Raw genomic sequence first — 19,248 nt, 5'->3', positions numbered from 1 at the left:
TTACGTGTCATTCCACTAGGGCAGGGACCTTGTCTATTTTGATTATCTTTGTAAACTCAGAACCTAGAAGAATGTAAGCACTGAAAAAGTACTGTTCAGTTAATTAAGATCATCCAATTATCTTTCATTATAAATCAGTATTACCATATGGAGACTGTTGCTTGTATTTGGATTCTCATAGAGTTTGGCTAACTCATACAGTGCTGGCCAGAATGAAGAAATATGCTGGCTTCTTTGAATTAAATTCTTTATAACAAATGATTTTGCTCTACATGCTATCACTTGAACATCTGCTTGTGTGTGTGTATGTGTGTGTGTATGTGTAGTCATGTCTTATTCTTTGCAAACTCATGGACTGTAGCCCACCAGGCTCCTCTGTCCATGGGATTTCCCAGCCAATAACACTGGGGTGGGTTGCCATTTTCTTCTCCAGGGGATTGTCCAGATTCAGGAATCGAAGCCCCGTCTCTTGCTTTTCCTGCATTGGGAGGCAGATTCTTCACCACTGTGCTGCATGGGAAGCCTGCAAGCTCTGCTTAGTGCAAATTAACAACTAAAATCTTCCCGGTAGCTAGCTGGTAAAGAATCTGCCTGCAATGCAGGAGACCTGGGTTCGATCCCTGGGTTGAGAAGATCTCCTGGAGGAGAGCACAGCTATCCAATCCAGTATTCTTGCCTGGAGAATCCCCATGGACGCGGGCTACCCATCCATGGGGTTGCAAAGAGTCAGATGTGACTAAGTGACTAAGCACAGCGCACAGCACACAGCACACAGCACAAGGATGAAATGAAGTCTCTGAATGCCACTGTCTGGCTGCTCCTAAGATTTTTCTATTTTTTACTGATTTTATTTCTGAATCCCTTTCCCTCTTGCTAAAAATCTTGATCCTAAGGACATGAACACTATTACCCATTTGCTTAATTTACAACTTTCAGAAACTGAATCTTCACTTTTTTGATCTTATTTTTTAAGTTATATAAAATGTTTAATAGTTTCAGAGTCAAAACTGTTAAAGAAAATAGATTCCACTTGTGAATATGACATTTCTTATTTGGTCAGTGAAACTTTGGGAAAGACCCCTGAAAGTTGGGTCAAAGGATAAATGAGTAATTTTGTTAGATATTGGCAAACTTTCCTTCATGAGGAGTGTGTTGTTAGCATTGCCATCAGCAGGGGAGAAGAATGCCTCTTTTCCCACAACCTTGTCAACAGAGCATCTGGGTGAATTTTTGCAATTTACCAAACAGAAAGATGAAGATGGTATTTCAGTACAATTTACATTTCTGTTATTTTGAGTGAGGTTGAGTATTTTTTTCATATATTTAAGGGGTACTGACATTTATTTTCTGTGAATTGCTGCTCACTTTTCTATTGGATTGTTGGGTTTATTCCTGTATAATTTTTAGGACTTCTCTATAAATGAGGTTCACTACCATTAGTCTAAGTTTTCAATCTCAAATATTTTTATTCAGTTTGTCAGCTGTCTTTGACTTTGCTTCTGATGTATTTTGCTATGTAAAGTTATCAATGTTTATGTACTCAATGTGACCAGTTCTTACTTTGTATTTTCAGTCAAAGTTGGGAAAGTTTTTCCCACCCTCAGGTAATACACAAACTCAATAATTTTTCTTCTAGCATTTGTTTCATCTTTTCACATTTAGATATCTAATCCTTGGTTTCTGATATGACAAATCTAAAAGTTATTTTTTTTTTCATACGGTTTGCCCAAACCATTTATCATAAAGTCCATCTTTTCCCCACTGTTTTGAGGTTAGGATGAGGGTTTAGACCTTCTCTTCATTTAATCAGTTGTAAGCCACTAGGATAGTACTGTGGTGTTGGAGAAGACTCTTGAGAGTCCCTTGGACTGCAAGGAGATCCAACCAGTCCATTCTGAAGGAGATCAGCCCTGGGATTTCTTTGGAGGGAATGATGCTGAAGCTGAAACTCCAGTACTTTGGCCACCTCATGCGAAGAGTTGACTCATTGGAAAAGACTCTGATGCTGGGAAGACTGGGGGCAGGAGGAGAAGGAGACCATAGAGGATGAGACTGCTGGATGGCATCACTGACTCAACGGATGTGAGTCTGAGTGAACTGTGAGAGTTGGTGATGGACAGGAAGGCCTGGTGTGCTGCAGTTCATGGGGTCGCGGAGAGTTGGACACGACTGAGCGACTGAACTGAACTGAGGACAGTACAAAATAAGTACTCAAGAAGCATTTGATGGATGAATAAATAATTGTGCCTTATTTATTAACTGTACCTCAGGGGATTCTGATGCAGATAATGTTTTCCATATGCCACATTTTAAAATACACCTCTCTAAAGGACACCTGAAGCCAGCATTTCATAGTCCGTAAGGCACCGGAAGTCCACTGGGGAAGGAGAATGATGATCTACAGGTGACACATGTACAAAACCAGACTGAGAATGGGTTGTAGAAAGACCACAGGGTAGTATGTAGGATGTTTTTATGAAAAGTTTCAAGGAAGATGAGAGTTTTGGAGAAGAGCTGTGTAGGGTTTTGGTTTTTGAGGGTGTGGTGATGAGGATAAGGTTATGAGCTTTTACAATACCATTTGGTTTAATTTTAATAGTAGGAGTTATGGGGGCACTGATCAAGCTTCCACCTTGCCTCATATGCAGAAAACAACATGACCGAGCAAAAGAAGATGGAAACCCTGAAAGACTAAAACGTGGACCGCACAGGTAAGAGCTCTAAAATGCTAACAGGAGGCTAAAAGACAAGGCAGAAAAATGTGGGTCATTTTAGCTAAAGAACAAAACGTTCTATGTATCTCAACTTTTTAGGACATTACAAAAACACCCAAATGCTTAACAATGAGGACTTCAGAAAAATCCCAGGGACAGAGGAGTCTGGCGGGCTACAGTCCATGGGGTTGCAAAGAGTCGGGCACAACTGAGTGAATAACACAGTCATGGCTATGATTCTAGAAAAAGCTATTCTCTGCTTCAGACGCAGGGAAATGTGTAATCCTTTTCATAAAAAGATTTCTTTTCAAAGAAAATGTTGCAAAACATTAGAATTTGAAAGTATAAACTTCACTTCCTGGAACTTTTTTTTATGAGAATTATCTCATTCCTGCATGATGGTATGGGAAGCACTCTTCTATTCATTTTGGAATATTTCTATTAAGGTAGAGTAGTAAATAAAATTAACAGGCATTTTTCTCCTTAACTTCTTTAGGAGGCATAAGATTGCATGAAGCAATAGTTGTAACACTGCAGGGTAGGTTTATAAAATATATATATAGAGAGAAATGTGCTATACATGACAAAAGCACAAAGTATAGGGGAAGAAATGTAGCTGAATTGGAACAATCACTACATTTTACTGAAATTAAGCTAATATTAATCTGAAGTAGACTGCAATAGATTAAGATGAATTTTGTCCTTAGAGTAATGACGAGGAAAGTATCTAAAAGAAACAGTTAAAAACAAATTAATGAAGAAACAAAATCATAGACTAGAAATATCTAATACAAAAGAAAACTTAAAAGCAGGAACAGAGACACAAAAAGACCCCAAATTAAAGAACATAATTATCAAATTGGAGACATGAATCTAATCATATGAACAACAGCATTAAATAGTAGAAACAATCAGACTGAATAAATAACACAATCCAACTATATGCTACTTACAAAAGATACACTGTAGAATCAAAGACAAAATAGGCTGAAAGCAAAACAATGAGAATCTATGTGCCATGCAAACAGTGATCACAAGGAGCTGCAGGGCTCCTCTAACACCAGGAAATCAGACTAAAAATTCATAGAAACAGAGGCACAATCTGTAATGAAAAAAAGACCAAGTAAATAGTGCTGAAAAATGCCCTACCTTGAAAACAAAGATATCAAGTCCTATCTATAGAACCTAGAGGTATTATCTTAAATGGGAAAAGCATCTTTGCAATGTAATTAAATTAAGGATTTTGAGATGGCAGCATTGTCCTGGATTAGGAGGAAGGGCACTAAATATAATCACATGTATCCTCATAAGAGGGGCTTCCATGATAGCTCAGTTGGTAAAGAATCCACCTGCAATATAGGAGACTTCAGTTCGATTCTTGGGTCAGGAAGATCTGCTGGAGAAGGGATAAGCTACCCACTCCAGTATTCTTGGGCTTCCCTTGTGGCTTGAAAGGCTAGCCACTCCAGTATTCTGGCCTGGAGAATTTCATGGACTGTATAGTCAATGGGGTTGCTAAGAGTTGGACACGACTGAGTGACTTTCACGTCACATCCTTATAAGAAGCTGGAAAGAAATTTCACTATAGACAAAAGAGGAGAAGATGACATGAGGGCACAAACCTCCCTTTACCCTAAAGGGAGTACAATGTTGATTTTGTACTTCTGGTTTCTAAAACCATGAGAGAATAAATTTTATTCTTTTAAGCCACTAAGTTGATGGTAGTTCAGTATAGCAGGCATAGGATACTAATACATGTATGTAAAAACAGGATCCAAAAAAATACATGAACTAAAAAACTGTAGTGAAAATAACATATGGGAATTTCAACATTGAACTAGCAAAAATTTATAGAAATAGGTACAATCAGCAAAGGTATAAAGACAAACATAAAAAATTTGATAAACTGACATCTATAGAATACTCCTCAATGGCAGAATACCCATTCTTCTTGAAAGCAAATGGAGAATTCTCTAATATAGACAATATAATAGATCACAAAGCAAGTCTCAATACACTTAAAACAACAGAAATCATACAAGTATATTCTCTGATCACAGTAAGACTATATTAGAAATTAAAAACAGAAGGAAATTTGGAAAATCCACAAATATTTAGAAACAAGCAGTATACTTCTGAAAAACCCATGAGTCAGAAAGGAAATCACAGCGAAATTATAAAATATTGTGAGATGAATGAAAATAAGCAAACAAAAGATCAAACTTAGGGATGTGGCAAAGACAGTACATAAAGAGAAATTTGTAACTATAAATATTAGAAAATAAGGTGTGCTCATGTGCTTAGTCATTCATATGTGTCTGACTCTTTGCAACCCTGTGGACTATAGCCTGCCAGGCTCCTCTGTCCATGGGATTTCTCAGGCCAGAATACTGGAGTGGATTGCCATTACACTCTCCAGGGGATACTCAACCAAGAGATCAAACCCATTAGGGATCCATCCCACACTCACCTTTCTGTACAGCACAAATTAACACAATACTGTAAATTAACTATATTTCAAAAAAAATTTTTAAGTCAAAATAACACACTATTTTCTCAAATTGAGAATCTAGTAAAAGAGTAAACCAAATTCAAAGCAAGCTAAAGGGAAGAAAATTATTATTAGAGTGAAAATCCAATGAAAGGAAAAAAAGATACACAGTAGAGAAAAAATAATGAAACGACATGTAAGTTCTAAGAAAAGATCAATAAAACCAACAAAGTGTTAGCAAGACTGATTAAGAAAAAAAAAAATACAACCTACAAAAAAATCAGGAATAAATGAGGTAATACTATTACCAAACTTAGAAAAATAAAAATTATAAGGCATACGATGAACAACTTTTTACCAATAAAACAGACAATTTAGGCTAAATGGCCAAATGCCTAGAAAGACACAAACTACTGAAATAGATTCAAGGAAAAAATTCAAGACTGAATAAACCTATAACAAGCAGAAAATGATTTGGTAATTTAAAATCTCCACACCACTCACATACAAGTTAATGTCCTGATGATGTCAACAGTTGACTCCAATCAAACATGTCAATAAAAAATAATAGCAATCTCTTACAAAGTCTTTCAGAAAATAGAAAAGGGAACACTTTGTGCTATCTCATTCTATGAGGCTAATATAAATCCTGATATTAAAATCATAAAAACATATTATAAGAAAACTACATCTCAATATTCCTCATGAATATAGACAAACAAGTCTTCCCAAATAGTAATATCTCAACAAATGTTAACAACAAAAATTGCAGTATACATCAAAAGAATTCATATCATCCAAAGGTAATATACCCAAGGAATGCAAGGTTGGTTTGACATCCAAAAATCAAGTAATGCAATGGATCATATTTTATTTCTTGTTTCTTGTTTGAAAGACTTCCAACTGTTCCAAGTTCACAAAGAATTCCTCTTGTGTTAATTTCTAAAAGTTTCTAATTTTGACTTTTTGTTTATTAAATTATTTCATTTTTAAAGCATCAATGTATTTTATTTTTAAATTTATTTATTTTAATTGGATGATAATTACAATATTGTGATGGTTTTTGCCACACATCAACATGAATCGGCCATGGGTATACATGTGTCCCCCCATCCTAAACTGCCCTCCCATCTCCATCCCCACCCTATCCCTCTGGGTTGTCTAAGAGTACCTTAGGGTGACCTGCTTCATGCATCAAACTTGCTCTGGTCATCTGTTTTACACATGGTAATGTACATATTTCAGTGATATTCTCTCAAATCATCCCACCCTTGCTTTCTCCCACTGAGTCCAAAAGTCTGTTCTTTACATCTGTGTCTCCTTTGCTGCCCTACATGTAGGATCATCAGTAACATCTTTCTAAATTCCATACATGTGCATTAATACACAGTATTTGTCTTTCTTTTTCTGATTTACTTTGCTCAGTGTAATAGGCTCCAGTTTCATCCACCTCATTAGAATTGACTCAAATGCATTCCTTTCTATAGCTGAGTAATATTCCATTGAGTATCAGTCAGTCAGTCAGTTCAGTCGCTCAGTCGTGTCTGACTCTTTGCAACCCCATGAATTGCTGCACGCCAGGCCTCCCTGTCCATCACCAACTCCCGGAGTTCACTAAAACTCTCGTCCATCGAGTCGGTGATGCCATCCAGCCATCTCATCCTCTGTCATCCCCTTCTCCTCCTGCCCCTAATCCCTCCCAGCATCAGAGTCTTTTCCAATGAGTCAACTCTTCACATGAGGTGGCCAAAGTACTGGAGTTTCAGCTTTAGCATCACTCCTTCCAAAGAACACCCAGGACTGATCTCCTTTAGAATGGACTGGTTGGATCTCCTTGCATATATGCACCACAATTCCCTATCCATTCATCTACTGATGGACATCTAGGTTGCTTCCATGTCCTAGCTATTATAAATAGTGCTGCAATGAACATTGGGGTACATGTGTCTCTTTCAAATCCTTGGGGTGCAAAGCTTTAATATGTTTTAATTTTCATTTTTGATATAAGGTCCTAACTTTTTTTCCATATTAATATCTGTTATGGGTTGAACAGTATCCCCCAAAATTTATTTGTTGAAATTCTAACTTTCCAGTATCTCAGAATGTGACCTTATTTGGAAATAGGGCCATTACACATGTAATTATTTATGTTAAGATGAGGTCATACTGGAGTAGAGTGTATCCCTAACGCAATATAACTGGAGCCCTTATTAAAAGGGAAAGTCTAGATACACAGATAGACACACGTAAAGGGAGGATGATGTTTAGAGAAGAACACAGCTAAACACAGGCCAGCAAGAGATCTAGATCTGATCCTTCCTCCACAACCCTCAGAAGGAACCAACCTTGCCGAACTATGATTGCAGAGTTCTAGTCTCCAGAACTGAGACAACATATTCCTGTTCTTTGGCCACCCCGTACTTCCGTCACTTTGTTATGGCAGCCCTTGGGAATCAACACAAAATTACTATTTATCTCAGCATCTAAGTTGACAAGCCCTTCCTTTGCTACAGATTTGTAATACCAACTCTATGACAGATGAAGTTTCTTTATATGCCTTTGTCCGTTTCTGGGTTCTCTGTTCACTTTTATTAGTCTCTTTTTCCTAATTCTCCATAATTACTACAGCTTTATAATAACTATTGACATATAGTAAAACAAGTCCCTCTGAAATTGTTCTTGCTTTCAGAAAGGATTTTGACTATAATTGGTCCTTTGACCTCTGCAATCAGGTTTTCACATTCCAACAAAACAAAACAATTCTATTGGAACTTGGACTGGATTCTATAGTGAATTTATAAATACATTAGGAGAGAATTAATCTACCAACACATCTTTTGCCCCCCACTTATTTAGGTGTTCTTTTTGAACTAGATTTAACAGCAAATTACATAGCAGGATTAAAGGCAAACCAAACAATAATAGCTTTAGATTGAAAAACTACTAATAAAAATCTATCCCCATCCTCCCAGGATTTAGATCCAATGAGGGAGGTGGAGGAAAGGATATGCCCATAGTTGAGAATAATTATTATAAACTATATTGCTCTGACAACTTATATTCTTTGCCACATCATTATCAATGTGGAAAATAAAAGGCAATTGGAAAAGGAATAGTATGAAAAAAAAATGTTAGCTTCTAGAACCTGTATTCTAAAAAGCTTGTTTAAAAAAATTTTGGTTTTTAAACAAAACATTTTTTGTTTTAAAAAAATGTTCCCTAGTCAGTGCTCTGAAAAGTTAGAAAAGACTGACCAAGTTCATTCACATACATAAGATCTATGAAGGCTTATCCTCAATAGACTTAAACTTTAGCATAGACAGGAAAAGACAAGGTAGGTGGTGAAATAAAAAATGAAAATTTAATTTTTCTGTTAGAAAACAATACAAAATCACTTTTAATCTGTCCATGTCTTCTTGGAAAGAAGAAAACATACTCACTTTATTTTTCTTTACCTTTTCAAGCAAGTGACAACTCATATCACTTTTATGACACAGCAGGAAAGAGAGAAGCTATAGAAAACACACAAAAGCAAATGGGATTCTAACTGGTAACCTGAGTGCAATTCATCAGTAGAAGATGCCCTTTATTAAATTCATGCCACCTCTCAGCCCTGAAAAGCTTTCTGTTTCAACAACCTCAGTTATCAAACAGGAAGTAATCTCCAAAGAGTACAGATACTCTCTGTCTGGTTCACTGAGTCTAACTAACAGTGCTGCTATACAAACAGGCAACTTAGTAAGTACTGGTTAAATGAACAAATTACTATTATAACTTGGATAAACTATACATCCTGCAGCTAAAACAAAACGCTCCACTTCACCAACTGCTATAAACTTTTAAAGTAACATTACTGCTGAGAACATGGTTTCCTTATTATGTCTTATGTCTCTTATTCAACGTAAAACTCAAGGGTTCTAAGAGGCAGTGTAATATAGGTCCATAACATTGACATTATATCATGAGATAAATGATGAGCAATCTGAACTCATACATTTTTATATTATTTGAAAGTATGAAGGCCTGTTTCTCATTTATATTTCTGAAGCAGCATTTGGAATATTTTTTTTTTTCCTGATCTAGGTAATATTAAATAACACAGACCACTCTCTGGGATGTAGTTAAGACCGCTTTGGCTTTTCCCTGATTCCAACTCTTCAGAACAAAGAAAATTTAATTTATATACCTGAAAGAATAATCAGACCTCTGAGGGTTTTCCTTCTAAAATACACAGGATTTTGTATATACATTCAACACTTTAGCCAATTCAGTAATTCTTATTTAGATCTTCACTACCTACAGAAAGCTCTAAGGAGTAACATGGTTAGGTAAGGTAGCAGTTAGAGTCCTCCAAAAAAAAAGAAAATGTAGGGTTACTGTCCAACATCAGAATCATGCTCCTAAAAATATTCTATTCCCTTGAGATAATATCTGGGCAACCAAATACTTAAAAAAGACGTGCTGGGTATCTTAAAATGAGTATGTCAGTTAATTAAATCTGGGATCCCCTGCTACCAGTGGAGTACTGTACAATCTGTTATTATTCACTGTCCTATAGATCATCTGCTCTTGGTGCTGGTTTGTTCCAGGAAGAGAGACAGCTGCAACACTATATCCCTGTTCAACCTGAGGACCATCTGACTTTAATTGTAACACACAGCTTGATGTGGCTCTGACTATGAGAAGCCAAAGTATCGTCTGTAATAATCTGGAAAAGCAGAAACCTGCCAACAGAGGGCTGAAAACAGGGACTTGCTCTGTCTGGCTGCCTGACGGGCTGCAGGAAATATGATTAATGAGTAAGGTATAATGATATCAGGAACCCGATTAGCACCACAAAAAGGTCACAGATCAAAGTAGTATGCATTTCATGAGCTACAATCATTGCATAAAATCTGTGGACTTGAAGAGGTAAACCCCAAAGAGGAGGGGGATAAAACCCTTACGTGATAGCATGCTAACAGACACATAAAACACCATACTAACAGTTTAGTCACAGAGAGTCAACAGAGAACTTTAAAACGAGTCAATATGAACGGCACTGTAGGAAAGCTTTGTTCATCATAGGTGCAAAATAAACATTTTTCAAAGAATGAATGAGTTATTAAATTCTTTCATAAAGACACATGTAAGAAAAATTATGTACTTTACGAATTAGGAGTTAAAATTATCAGAGAGGTAAATACTGTACTATAAAATGTTTGAATTTAATTTCCAGTGAATTTTTATGAGCTCTGTTACAAATATAAGCTTATTCAGACGCCTGAACTATGAAGACATCTGTCAAGTTTGCAGGAAGCGGAATCGCTGGGAAAAATGTTTAATAATTCAATAATAAGTTATAATGGGCTTCCTTGGTGGCTCAGACAGTAAAGAATCCACCTGCCACGCAGGCAACCAAGGTTCAACCCCTAGGTTGGGAAGATCCCCTTGGAGAAGGGAATGGCAACCCACTCCAGTATTCTTGCCTGGAGAATCCCATGGACAGAGGAGTCTGGCAGGCTATAGCCCATGTGGTTTCAAAGAGACATGACGGAATAACTAACACTTACTTACTTATTTCAGTTATAATAAATGTGCGAGTATTATTAAACACTGTATAAAATTTCATAATCATATCTAAGCATGAGCAGGCAAAACTGAAGCTTCAATGAAAAACAATTTGGTAAGCTGCCACCTTCTTTTCCTCCGTGTCCATGGAAGACTTGTTCCAAATAGACCTGGTTTTTCCGAGGAGAGAGCAGTCTGAGTACGGGTGAGGGTACTGTCAGGAGAGTGGCTTACCTTACTTTATATAATCATATTTCCTTAAATGTCAAAATATTACTGAAGAGTTTTAAATATAATTTATTCAAATGATTCTGCCTCTTAGACCTTTTTTTAAAGAAATACTTTAACAAATTTCTTTGTATTTGTAGCCATACTAAACATGGCAATGATGAATTAATGAATTAACAGACAACTGGTTCCCTTGAGACTTAAAAGTTTAAATTGAGAAAAAAATGTTTCAATAATGATCACAAAAATGATTTCAATTTTTATAAGGGATATATTTCTCAAGAATGGGAATGACTATTTATATCTTTCAAATATTATATAGATTTTATCTTATATCCACCTAATAGTTAACAAAAACATTCATTCAAAATGGTGATTCAGAAGGAACCATTAAAAAGCAAAAGACAAGCCACAAACTGAGAAAAAGATCTGCAAAACATATGTTGGACAAAGAACTTTTATGGGGAATATATAAAGATGTCTTACAACAAAATAATAAAAAGACAAACAACACAATTAAAAAACAGGCAGAAGATTTGAATAGATAGTTCACCAAAGAATATATGAGTAGAAAATAAGCCTGTGAAAAGATGGTCAACACCGCTAGTCATTACTGAAACACAAATTAAAATCACAATGAATCACTGAAGAGCTAAAGTAAAAAAGATCGACAAGTACAAACCTTTGCAAGGATATGGCAAACTGAAACTTCACATACTGTGTACGGGAATGCAAAACAGTAAGTATATTCTTATCACGTGTGCATGTGGTCAGTCATGTCTGACTCTGTGCAACCCCATGGACTGCAGTCTGCCAGGTTCCTCGTCCATGGGATTTTCCAGGCAAGTGTACTGGAACAGGTTGCCATTTCCTACTCCAGGGAACCTTCCCAACCCAGGGATCAAACCCACATCTCCTGCATTGGCAGGCAGATTGTTTACCACTGTACCACCTGGGAAGCCCTACTCTTATCATATGACTCAAGGATTAAAACTCCTAGGAATCTATCCAAGAGAAATGAAAACAGATAGTGACTCTAAGATACATGCAAATATTCTTAATAGCCTAAAACTGGAAAAAAGCCAAATATCTGTAAGCTGGTAAATAAACAAAATATGTTATTATGTATGCAAAGGGATAATATGCAGCAACACAAAGAAACTTCTGCTATATGCACAAGATGAGTCTCAAGAACATCATGCTCAGTAAGAGAGCCAGGTACAAAATGACTACACTCCTCAGGTTTCTATCCATGTAAGATTTCTAGAAAAAGAAGAGCTATAGAGACAGAATCAGTGATTGCCCAGAACTAGGATTGGGAGCAAACATATAGCAGGAAACATTCTGGAGTGATGTGAGCTGACTGTGTTGATGCTTACACAATTCTATAAATTTGCTAAAACTCATTGAATTGAGAACTTTTTAAAAGGTGGCTTTTATGGTTTGTCGATTAAACCTAGTAAATGTGTTCTGGAAATGTAGAAAATAACTGTAGGTAAAAACAAACTCACCCACCATCCCGAAAACTACTGAATCACTGTACCTTCTACTGACATCTATGCACTGCTGAAGGGGGTTAAAAAAAAAAAAATCGCACAATGATAGACAGTTGCCACATATAAAAGTTTAACATTCCTTCCACATCTTTCAGAACTAAGCTTTGTCTTAGGCTTCCATTTTAATTATAGTAAGTTGAAAATCTTGAAAAATGTGTGAGGTAAACCAAAATGCAACAGGTACCTTAAGACTGTGATAGAATAATGTTAGGTGCTATTTACTAAATGTTTCCTATAAGCCAGAGAAAACTCACGATATTCTACATACATAATTGTAGCTTTATGCAAATAATTTTCAAATTTCAGTGAGGAAACCAAGGTTCAGAAAGGTTGAACTGCCTAATGTCCCATAACCAGCAATGTGATTCAGGATTAGGAAAAAAAGTCTAATGTCAAAGCCTATGTTCCTTCCACTCCTTCAAATTGCTTCCAGTATACATAAAATGTGAAATATGAATAAAAGCAAGATTACAAATAGGATCTACAGTACAGGATTAAAATATAATCGTTGGTAGATAAAGTAAGAAAAGGCATCAAGAAAACGAAAATGAAATAATTTTGTTTTTGGTTCAGTTTAGTTGCTCAATCGTGTCCAACTCTTTGCAACCCCATGGACCACAGCACGCCAGGCCTCCCTGTCCATCACCAACCAACTCCCACAGTTCACACAAACCCATGTCCACTGAGTGGTGATACCATCTCATCCTCTGTCGTCCCCTTCTCCTCATGTCCTCAATCTTTCCCAGCATCACGGGTTTTTCAAATGAGTCAGCTCTTCGCATCAGGCCAAAGCATTGGAGTTTCAGCTTAGACATCAGTCTTTCCAATGAACAATTAGGACTGATCTCCTTTATGATGGACTGTTTGGATCTCCTTACAGTCCAAGGGACTCTCAAGAGTCTTCTCCAGCACCACAGTTCAAAAACAAAATTCTTCAGCACTCACCTTTCTTTATAGTCCAACTCTCACATCCATACAAGACTACTGGAAAAACCATACCTTTGACTAGATGGACTTTTGTTGGCAAAGTAATATCTCTGCTTTTTAATATGCTATCTAGGTTGGTAATTACTTTCCTTCCAAGGAGTAAGCGTCTTTTAAATTCATGGCTGCAGTCACCATCTGCAGTGATTTTGGAGCCCCCAAAAATAAAGTCAGCCACTGTTTCCACTGTTTCCCCATCTATTTCCCATGAAGTGGTGGGACCGGATGCCATGATCTTCGTTTTCTGAATGTTGAGCTTTAAGCCAACTTTTTCACCCTTCTCTTTCATCAAGAGGCTCTTTAGTTCTTCTTCACTTTCTGCCATAAGGGTGGTGTCATCTGCATATCTGAGGTTACCGATATTTCTCCCAGCAATCTTGATTCCAGCTTGTGCTTCAGGCAGCACAACAGCATTTCTCATGATGTACTCTGCATATAAGTTAAATAAGCAGGGTGTCAATATACAGCCTTGACGTACTCCTTTTCCTATTTGGAACCAGTCTGTTGTTCCACATCCAGTTCTGTTGCTTCCTGACCTGTACAGACTTCTCAAGAGGCAGATCAGGTGGTCTGGTATTCCCATCTCTTTAAGAATTTTCCATAGTTTGTTGTGGTCCACACAGTCAAAGGCTTTGGCATAGTCAATAAAGCAGAAACAGATGTTTTTCTGAAACTCTCTCATTTTTTTGATGACCCCACAGATGTTAGCAGTGTGATCTCTGGTTTCTATGCCTTTTCTAAAACCAGGTTGAACATATGAAAGGTCATGGTTCACGTATTGCTGAAGCCTGGCTTGGAGAATTTTGAGCATTACTTTACTAGCGTGTGAGATGACTGCAATTGTGTGATAGTTTGAACAGTCTTTGGCACTGCCTTCCTTTGGGACTGGAATGAAAACTGACCTTTTCCAGTCCTGGGGCCACTGCTGAGTTTTCCAAATTTGTTGTCATATTGAGTGCAGCACTTTCACAGCATCATCTTTTAGGATTTGAACTAGCTCAATTGGAATTCCATCACCTCCACTAGCTTTGTTCGTAGTGATGCTTTCTAAGGCCCACTTGACTTCACATTCCAGGATGTTTGGCTCTAGGTGAGTGATCACACCATTGTGATTATCTGGGTCGTGAAGATCTTTTTTGTACAGTTCTTCTGAATATTCCTGCCACCTCTTCTTAGTATCTTCTGCTTCTTTTATGTCCACATCATTTCTGTCCTTTATTGAACCCATTTTTGCATGAAATCTTCCCTTGGTATCTCTCATTTTCTTGAAGAGATCTCTAGTCTTTCCCATTCTATTGTTTTCCTCTATTTCTTTTCAATGATCACTGAGGAAGGCTTTCTTATCTCTCCTTGCTATTCTTTGGAACTCTGCATTCAAATGGGAATATCTTTCCTTTTTCCTTTGCTTTTAGCTTCTCTTCTTTTCACAGCTACTTGTAAGGCCTCCTCAGACAGGCATTTTACTTTTTTGCATTTCTTTTTCTTGGGAATGGTCTTGATCCCTGTCTCCTGTACAATGTCACGAACCTCCATCCATTGTTCTTCAGGCACTCTGTCTATTAGATGTAGTCCCTGAAATCTATTTATCACTTTCACTGTATAATCGTAAGGGATTTGATTTAGGTCATACCTGAATGGTCTAGTGGTTTTCTGCACTTTCTTCCATTTAAGTCTGAATTTTGCAATAAGGAATTTTTGATCTGAGCCATAGTCAGCTCCTGGTCTTGTTTTTGCTGACTGTATAGAGCTTCTCCATCTTTGGCTGCAAAGAATATTCTCAATCTGGTTTCGGTATTGACCATCTGGTGATGCCCATGTGTAGAGTCTTCTATTGTGTTGTTGGAAGTGGGTGTTTGCTATGACCAGTGCGTTCTCTTGACAAAACTCTGTTACCCTTTGCCCTGCTTCATTCTGTACTCCAAGGACAAATTTGCCTGTTACTCCAGGTGTTTCTTGACTTCCTACTTTTGCATTCCAGTCCCCTATAATGAAAAGGACATCTTTTTGGGGTGTTAGTTCCAAAAGGTCTTGTAGGTCTTCATAGCACCATTCAACTTCAGCTTCTTCAGCCTTACTGGTTGAGGCATAGACTTGGATTACCGTGATATTGAATGGTTCGCCTCGGAAATGAACAGAGATCATTCTGTCGTTTTTGAGATTGCATCCAAGTACTGCATTTCAGACTCTTTCGTTGACTATGAGGGCTACTCCATTTCTTCTGAGGGATTCTTGCCCACAGTAGTATATATAATGGTCATCTGAGTTATATTCACCCATTCCAGTCCATTTGAGTTTGCTGATTCCTAGAATGTCGACATTTACTCTTGCCGTCTCCTGTTTGACCACTTCCAGTTTGCCTTGATTCATGGACCTGGCATTCCAGGTTCCTATGCAATATTGCTCTTTACAGCATCGGACCTTGCTTCCATCACCAGTCACATCCACAACTGGGTGTAGTTTTTGCTTTGGCTCCATCTCTTCATTCTTTCTGGAGTTATTTCTCCACTAATCTCCAGCAGCATATTGGGAACCTACTGACCTGGGGAGTTCATCTTTCAGTGTCCTATCTTTTTGCCTTTTCATACTGTTCTTGGGGTTCTCAAGGCAAGAATAATGAAGTAGTTTGCCATTCCCTTCTCCAGTGGACCACATTTTGTCAGAACTCTCCACCATGACCCACCTGTGTTGGGTGGCCCTGCACGGCATGGCTCATAGTTCCACTGAGTTAGCCAAGGCTCTGGTCCCTGTGATAAGATTGCTGAGTTTTCTGTGATTGTGGTTTCAGTGTCTGCCCTCTGATGCCCACTCTCAGTGCCACCCGTCTTAGTGGTACCCCCCAAAGAAAACATTTTTGTTTTGGTGTAAATTAAAAACACAATGAATTTCACATTCAATTTTTAGTATGAAGCATGATAAAGATACTACTTTAAAAAAACAGAATAAGGCTTCCTGATTCCCAGCATTTTTGAAAGTTAAGGGAAAAAAGGAAAAGTCATATTAGTTTTTCATAGAATAATCTAGAACCCATAAAACAGAGGACATTAAAGAGTCCACTGGAGGATTCTTAAGAGTGTTTTGTAAACACATTTTTAAATTTTAAAGTTTTCCTATTCTAAATATTACATGAAATTTCCTTTAAAAGATAGACATAGGTTAGAATTTGAAAATCTTTTTCTATTTCAAAATGCTCAATGGCCTTCTAACCTGGAACACAGAATCATGTACTTCTAATGGTACCAGAAACTCGTGTTTGAAAAAGCATAGCATTCTCTAAGAAATTCACTTGTAACTTTCACTTATAATCTTGAATCGCCACATTCATATAAAAGTAGCCTAAATCCTGCACAAAATAAACCATTATACCTTTCAAGTCAATAAGATTTTATAAAGTATATACAGAGATTTATGAACTATCATGTCACTTTCAGTTATCCTTATCAACTACAGTTTTGTTCAGAAGAGTAAGGGTTAATGATTATACCAACACATGGAATACACTTTGAGAAAAGTTTCATGACAGACAGAGTAGATGATTCCAACTTACCAATCTGTTTATGCGAACAAATTCTTCTGAGGTTTTGGCCCAAGGAGGAAGTTCAACATCAGACACTACTGTCCCATCATCCATTACTCCAAGATTATAATTATTGAAGTTGACAAACATCTCAGAGAGATAATAAAATTCAGGGATCAACTCCTATATAAAAATAAAAGACAAAGTCATATTATAATCTGTAGAAAATTGAAGGTATTTATAAAAAGCCAAACATCTCTTATTATGCAGAAGAACAAAATAAACATATGAAAATTTTTTCTCTTTTCATATCCTAGCTCCATCACAAAGTTCTATCAAGGCTGACAGATCACATCCATTAAAAAAAAACACCTTACTGCGTGGTCATATGCTTTCCTTATAACCTCAAAACCCTTAAAATACCAACATTTGAGTAATATTCGAGGTTAGAAAACATATAAACAGAGATTAACATGCCACAATATTAACAACAGCTTAAACTAGATTCTTTTGTTTAGGTATACAGAATTTTTGCCATAAAAAACCAAAATCTTTATAAACATTAAAAAGCTTTGGTCCATCATGAACCAGGAAGATAGTCAATGAAGTTAGCCAGGGTGTAATAATATATTTTGCTCACATTTCAAAACATTCAAGTTTAGTTTGAAGGTACTAACTCTGATAAAAGATAAAAATTTATAATTAGTCTAGAAAATGACCTGCATGAGAAATAGTAAATTAAATACGACTTAAATAAGGACATTTAAAATACACTTTAACAAGATACTTAACAAGCACAAAAATGCAACCAGTTAGGTTTTTGAGTACAATAAGCCCCATGTATAATTATTTCAGAGGTCCTACAGATCAGAGTTGAAATCCAGTCTTGACATGGGTCAGTGACTCAGTGGTCTTTCAGCTACCCCCTCAGGGCCAGCTATGGCAGCCTGGCTTTCCAAATGGTTGAGTAAAATAGGGAGGTCATCAGATTTTGGACAAGGTCAGTATGAATTCACTAGAGCAAAGAAAAAAAATTCAGCAGGAATTAAGCTATTATCACCTCCATCATCCATGTGAAATGCTGCTTGACTTTGAACCGTATATCCTTTGTTTACAATCACAATAATTAACTAAGCAGAATAGGAATGACCCTGTCCTCCAAATGCCTGACAAGCACATGATCACTAAACTTGAAAAACATTTAAACTTAACAAAAAAATTTTTAAAGGAAGAGTACTATTAAAATTTTAATCATAAATAAAATGATACAGTGATTATACAAAAATTTTAAGATTTTCTTCTCCAAAATGATGCGTGTAAGTCTAACAAAAGACATATATGTGCTATTTTATGCAACAAAAAGCTATATTCAATTTGTTTGAGCTAAATAACATTTACTGCATGAGATGAGTCAAGTACTAAAATAAACTCTTAATAAACATCACATTTAAACTTCACAACTTATCACATTTAATCTTCACAACAATTTTACAAGGTAAGGTATCATCGCCATTTGAAGAATCAACTAAGGCTGAAAGAACTTAAGCAATTCGCCCAAGGTTATACAGCTGATTTATGATAAATTTGGAAATTAGAGAAACATTTAGACTGGCATTTAACTCTATGTAATTAAAGCCTCTGTACTTAGTCATAAAATAAGCATAGACTCTACTTACATAGTATACACAGTGCTAAACATATTAAAGATGTTTTTAACATATATTCTAAGCACTTTTTTAAAAAAGTAAACAAAAACTTTCCATTTTTCCATAATAAGAAAATTAGTTCTCCTTAAAAAAATTACATACACACACACACACACACACACACACACACACGGGCTTTGATGGTGGCTCAGTGGTAAAGAACTTGCCTGTGAAGGCAGGAGACGTTGTGTTCGATCCCTGACGCAGGAAGATCCCCTGCAGAAGGAAATGGCAACCCACTCCAGTGTTTTGCTTGGGAAATTACAAGGACAGAGGAGTCTGGCAGGCTACAGTCCATGGGGTCACAAAAGAGTTGGATACGACTTATTCCATGGCCATCTTGCTACCATATATGGATACGTCGCTTCATAACTCTCACTTTGCTGAAGTATGCTGTAATCCTTGGGTACCCCTACCTCACCCTAACTCTCACAAAGGACGTTATCCTTCTTCTGCCTTTTATACACACTATGCTTCTCTGGATTAATTCTCCTAGGAGTCAAAA

General features: G+C 36.8%; 1 protein-coding gene across 7 annotated transcripts in view; it reads right to left on the bottom strand.

The window, feature by feature from the left end:
• The window catches only part of LRBA (LPS responsive beige-like anchor protein), a 757,395-nt gene that overhangs the window by 148,148 nt on the left and 589,999 nt on the right, over positions 1-19,248 (bottom strand). For all 7 annotated transcript variants that reach the window (XM_024977540.2, XM_024977539.2, XM_024977542.2 and 4 more), the window contains exon 47: positions 17,068-17,220. In XM_024977540.2, the coding sequence (XP_024833308.1) occupies positions 17,068-17,220 (153 nt within the window). The remainder of the gene's footprint in view (positions 1-17,067; positions 17,221-19,248) is intronic.

This window comes from Bos taurus, chromosome 17, assembly GCF_002263795.3.
Source record: "Bos taurus isolate L1 Dominette 01449 registration number 42190680 breed Hereford chromosome 17, ARS-UCD2.0, whole genome shotgun sequence".
Lineage (NCBI taxonomy): Eukaryota > Metazoa > Chordata > Mammalia > Artiodactyla > Bovidae > Bos > Bos taurus.
The sequence above is the reverse complement of the archived record's forward strand: the minus strand, read 5'-3'. Positions and strand labels throughout refer to the sequence as shown.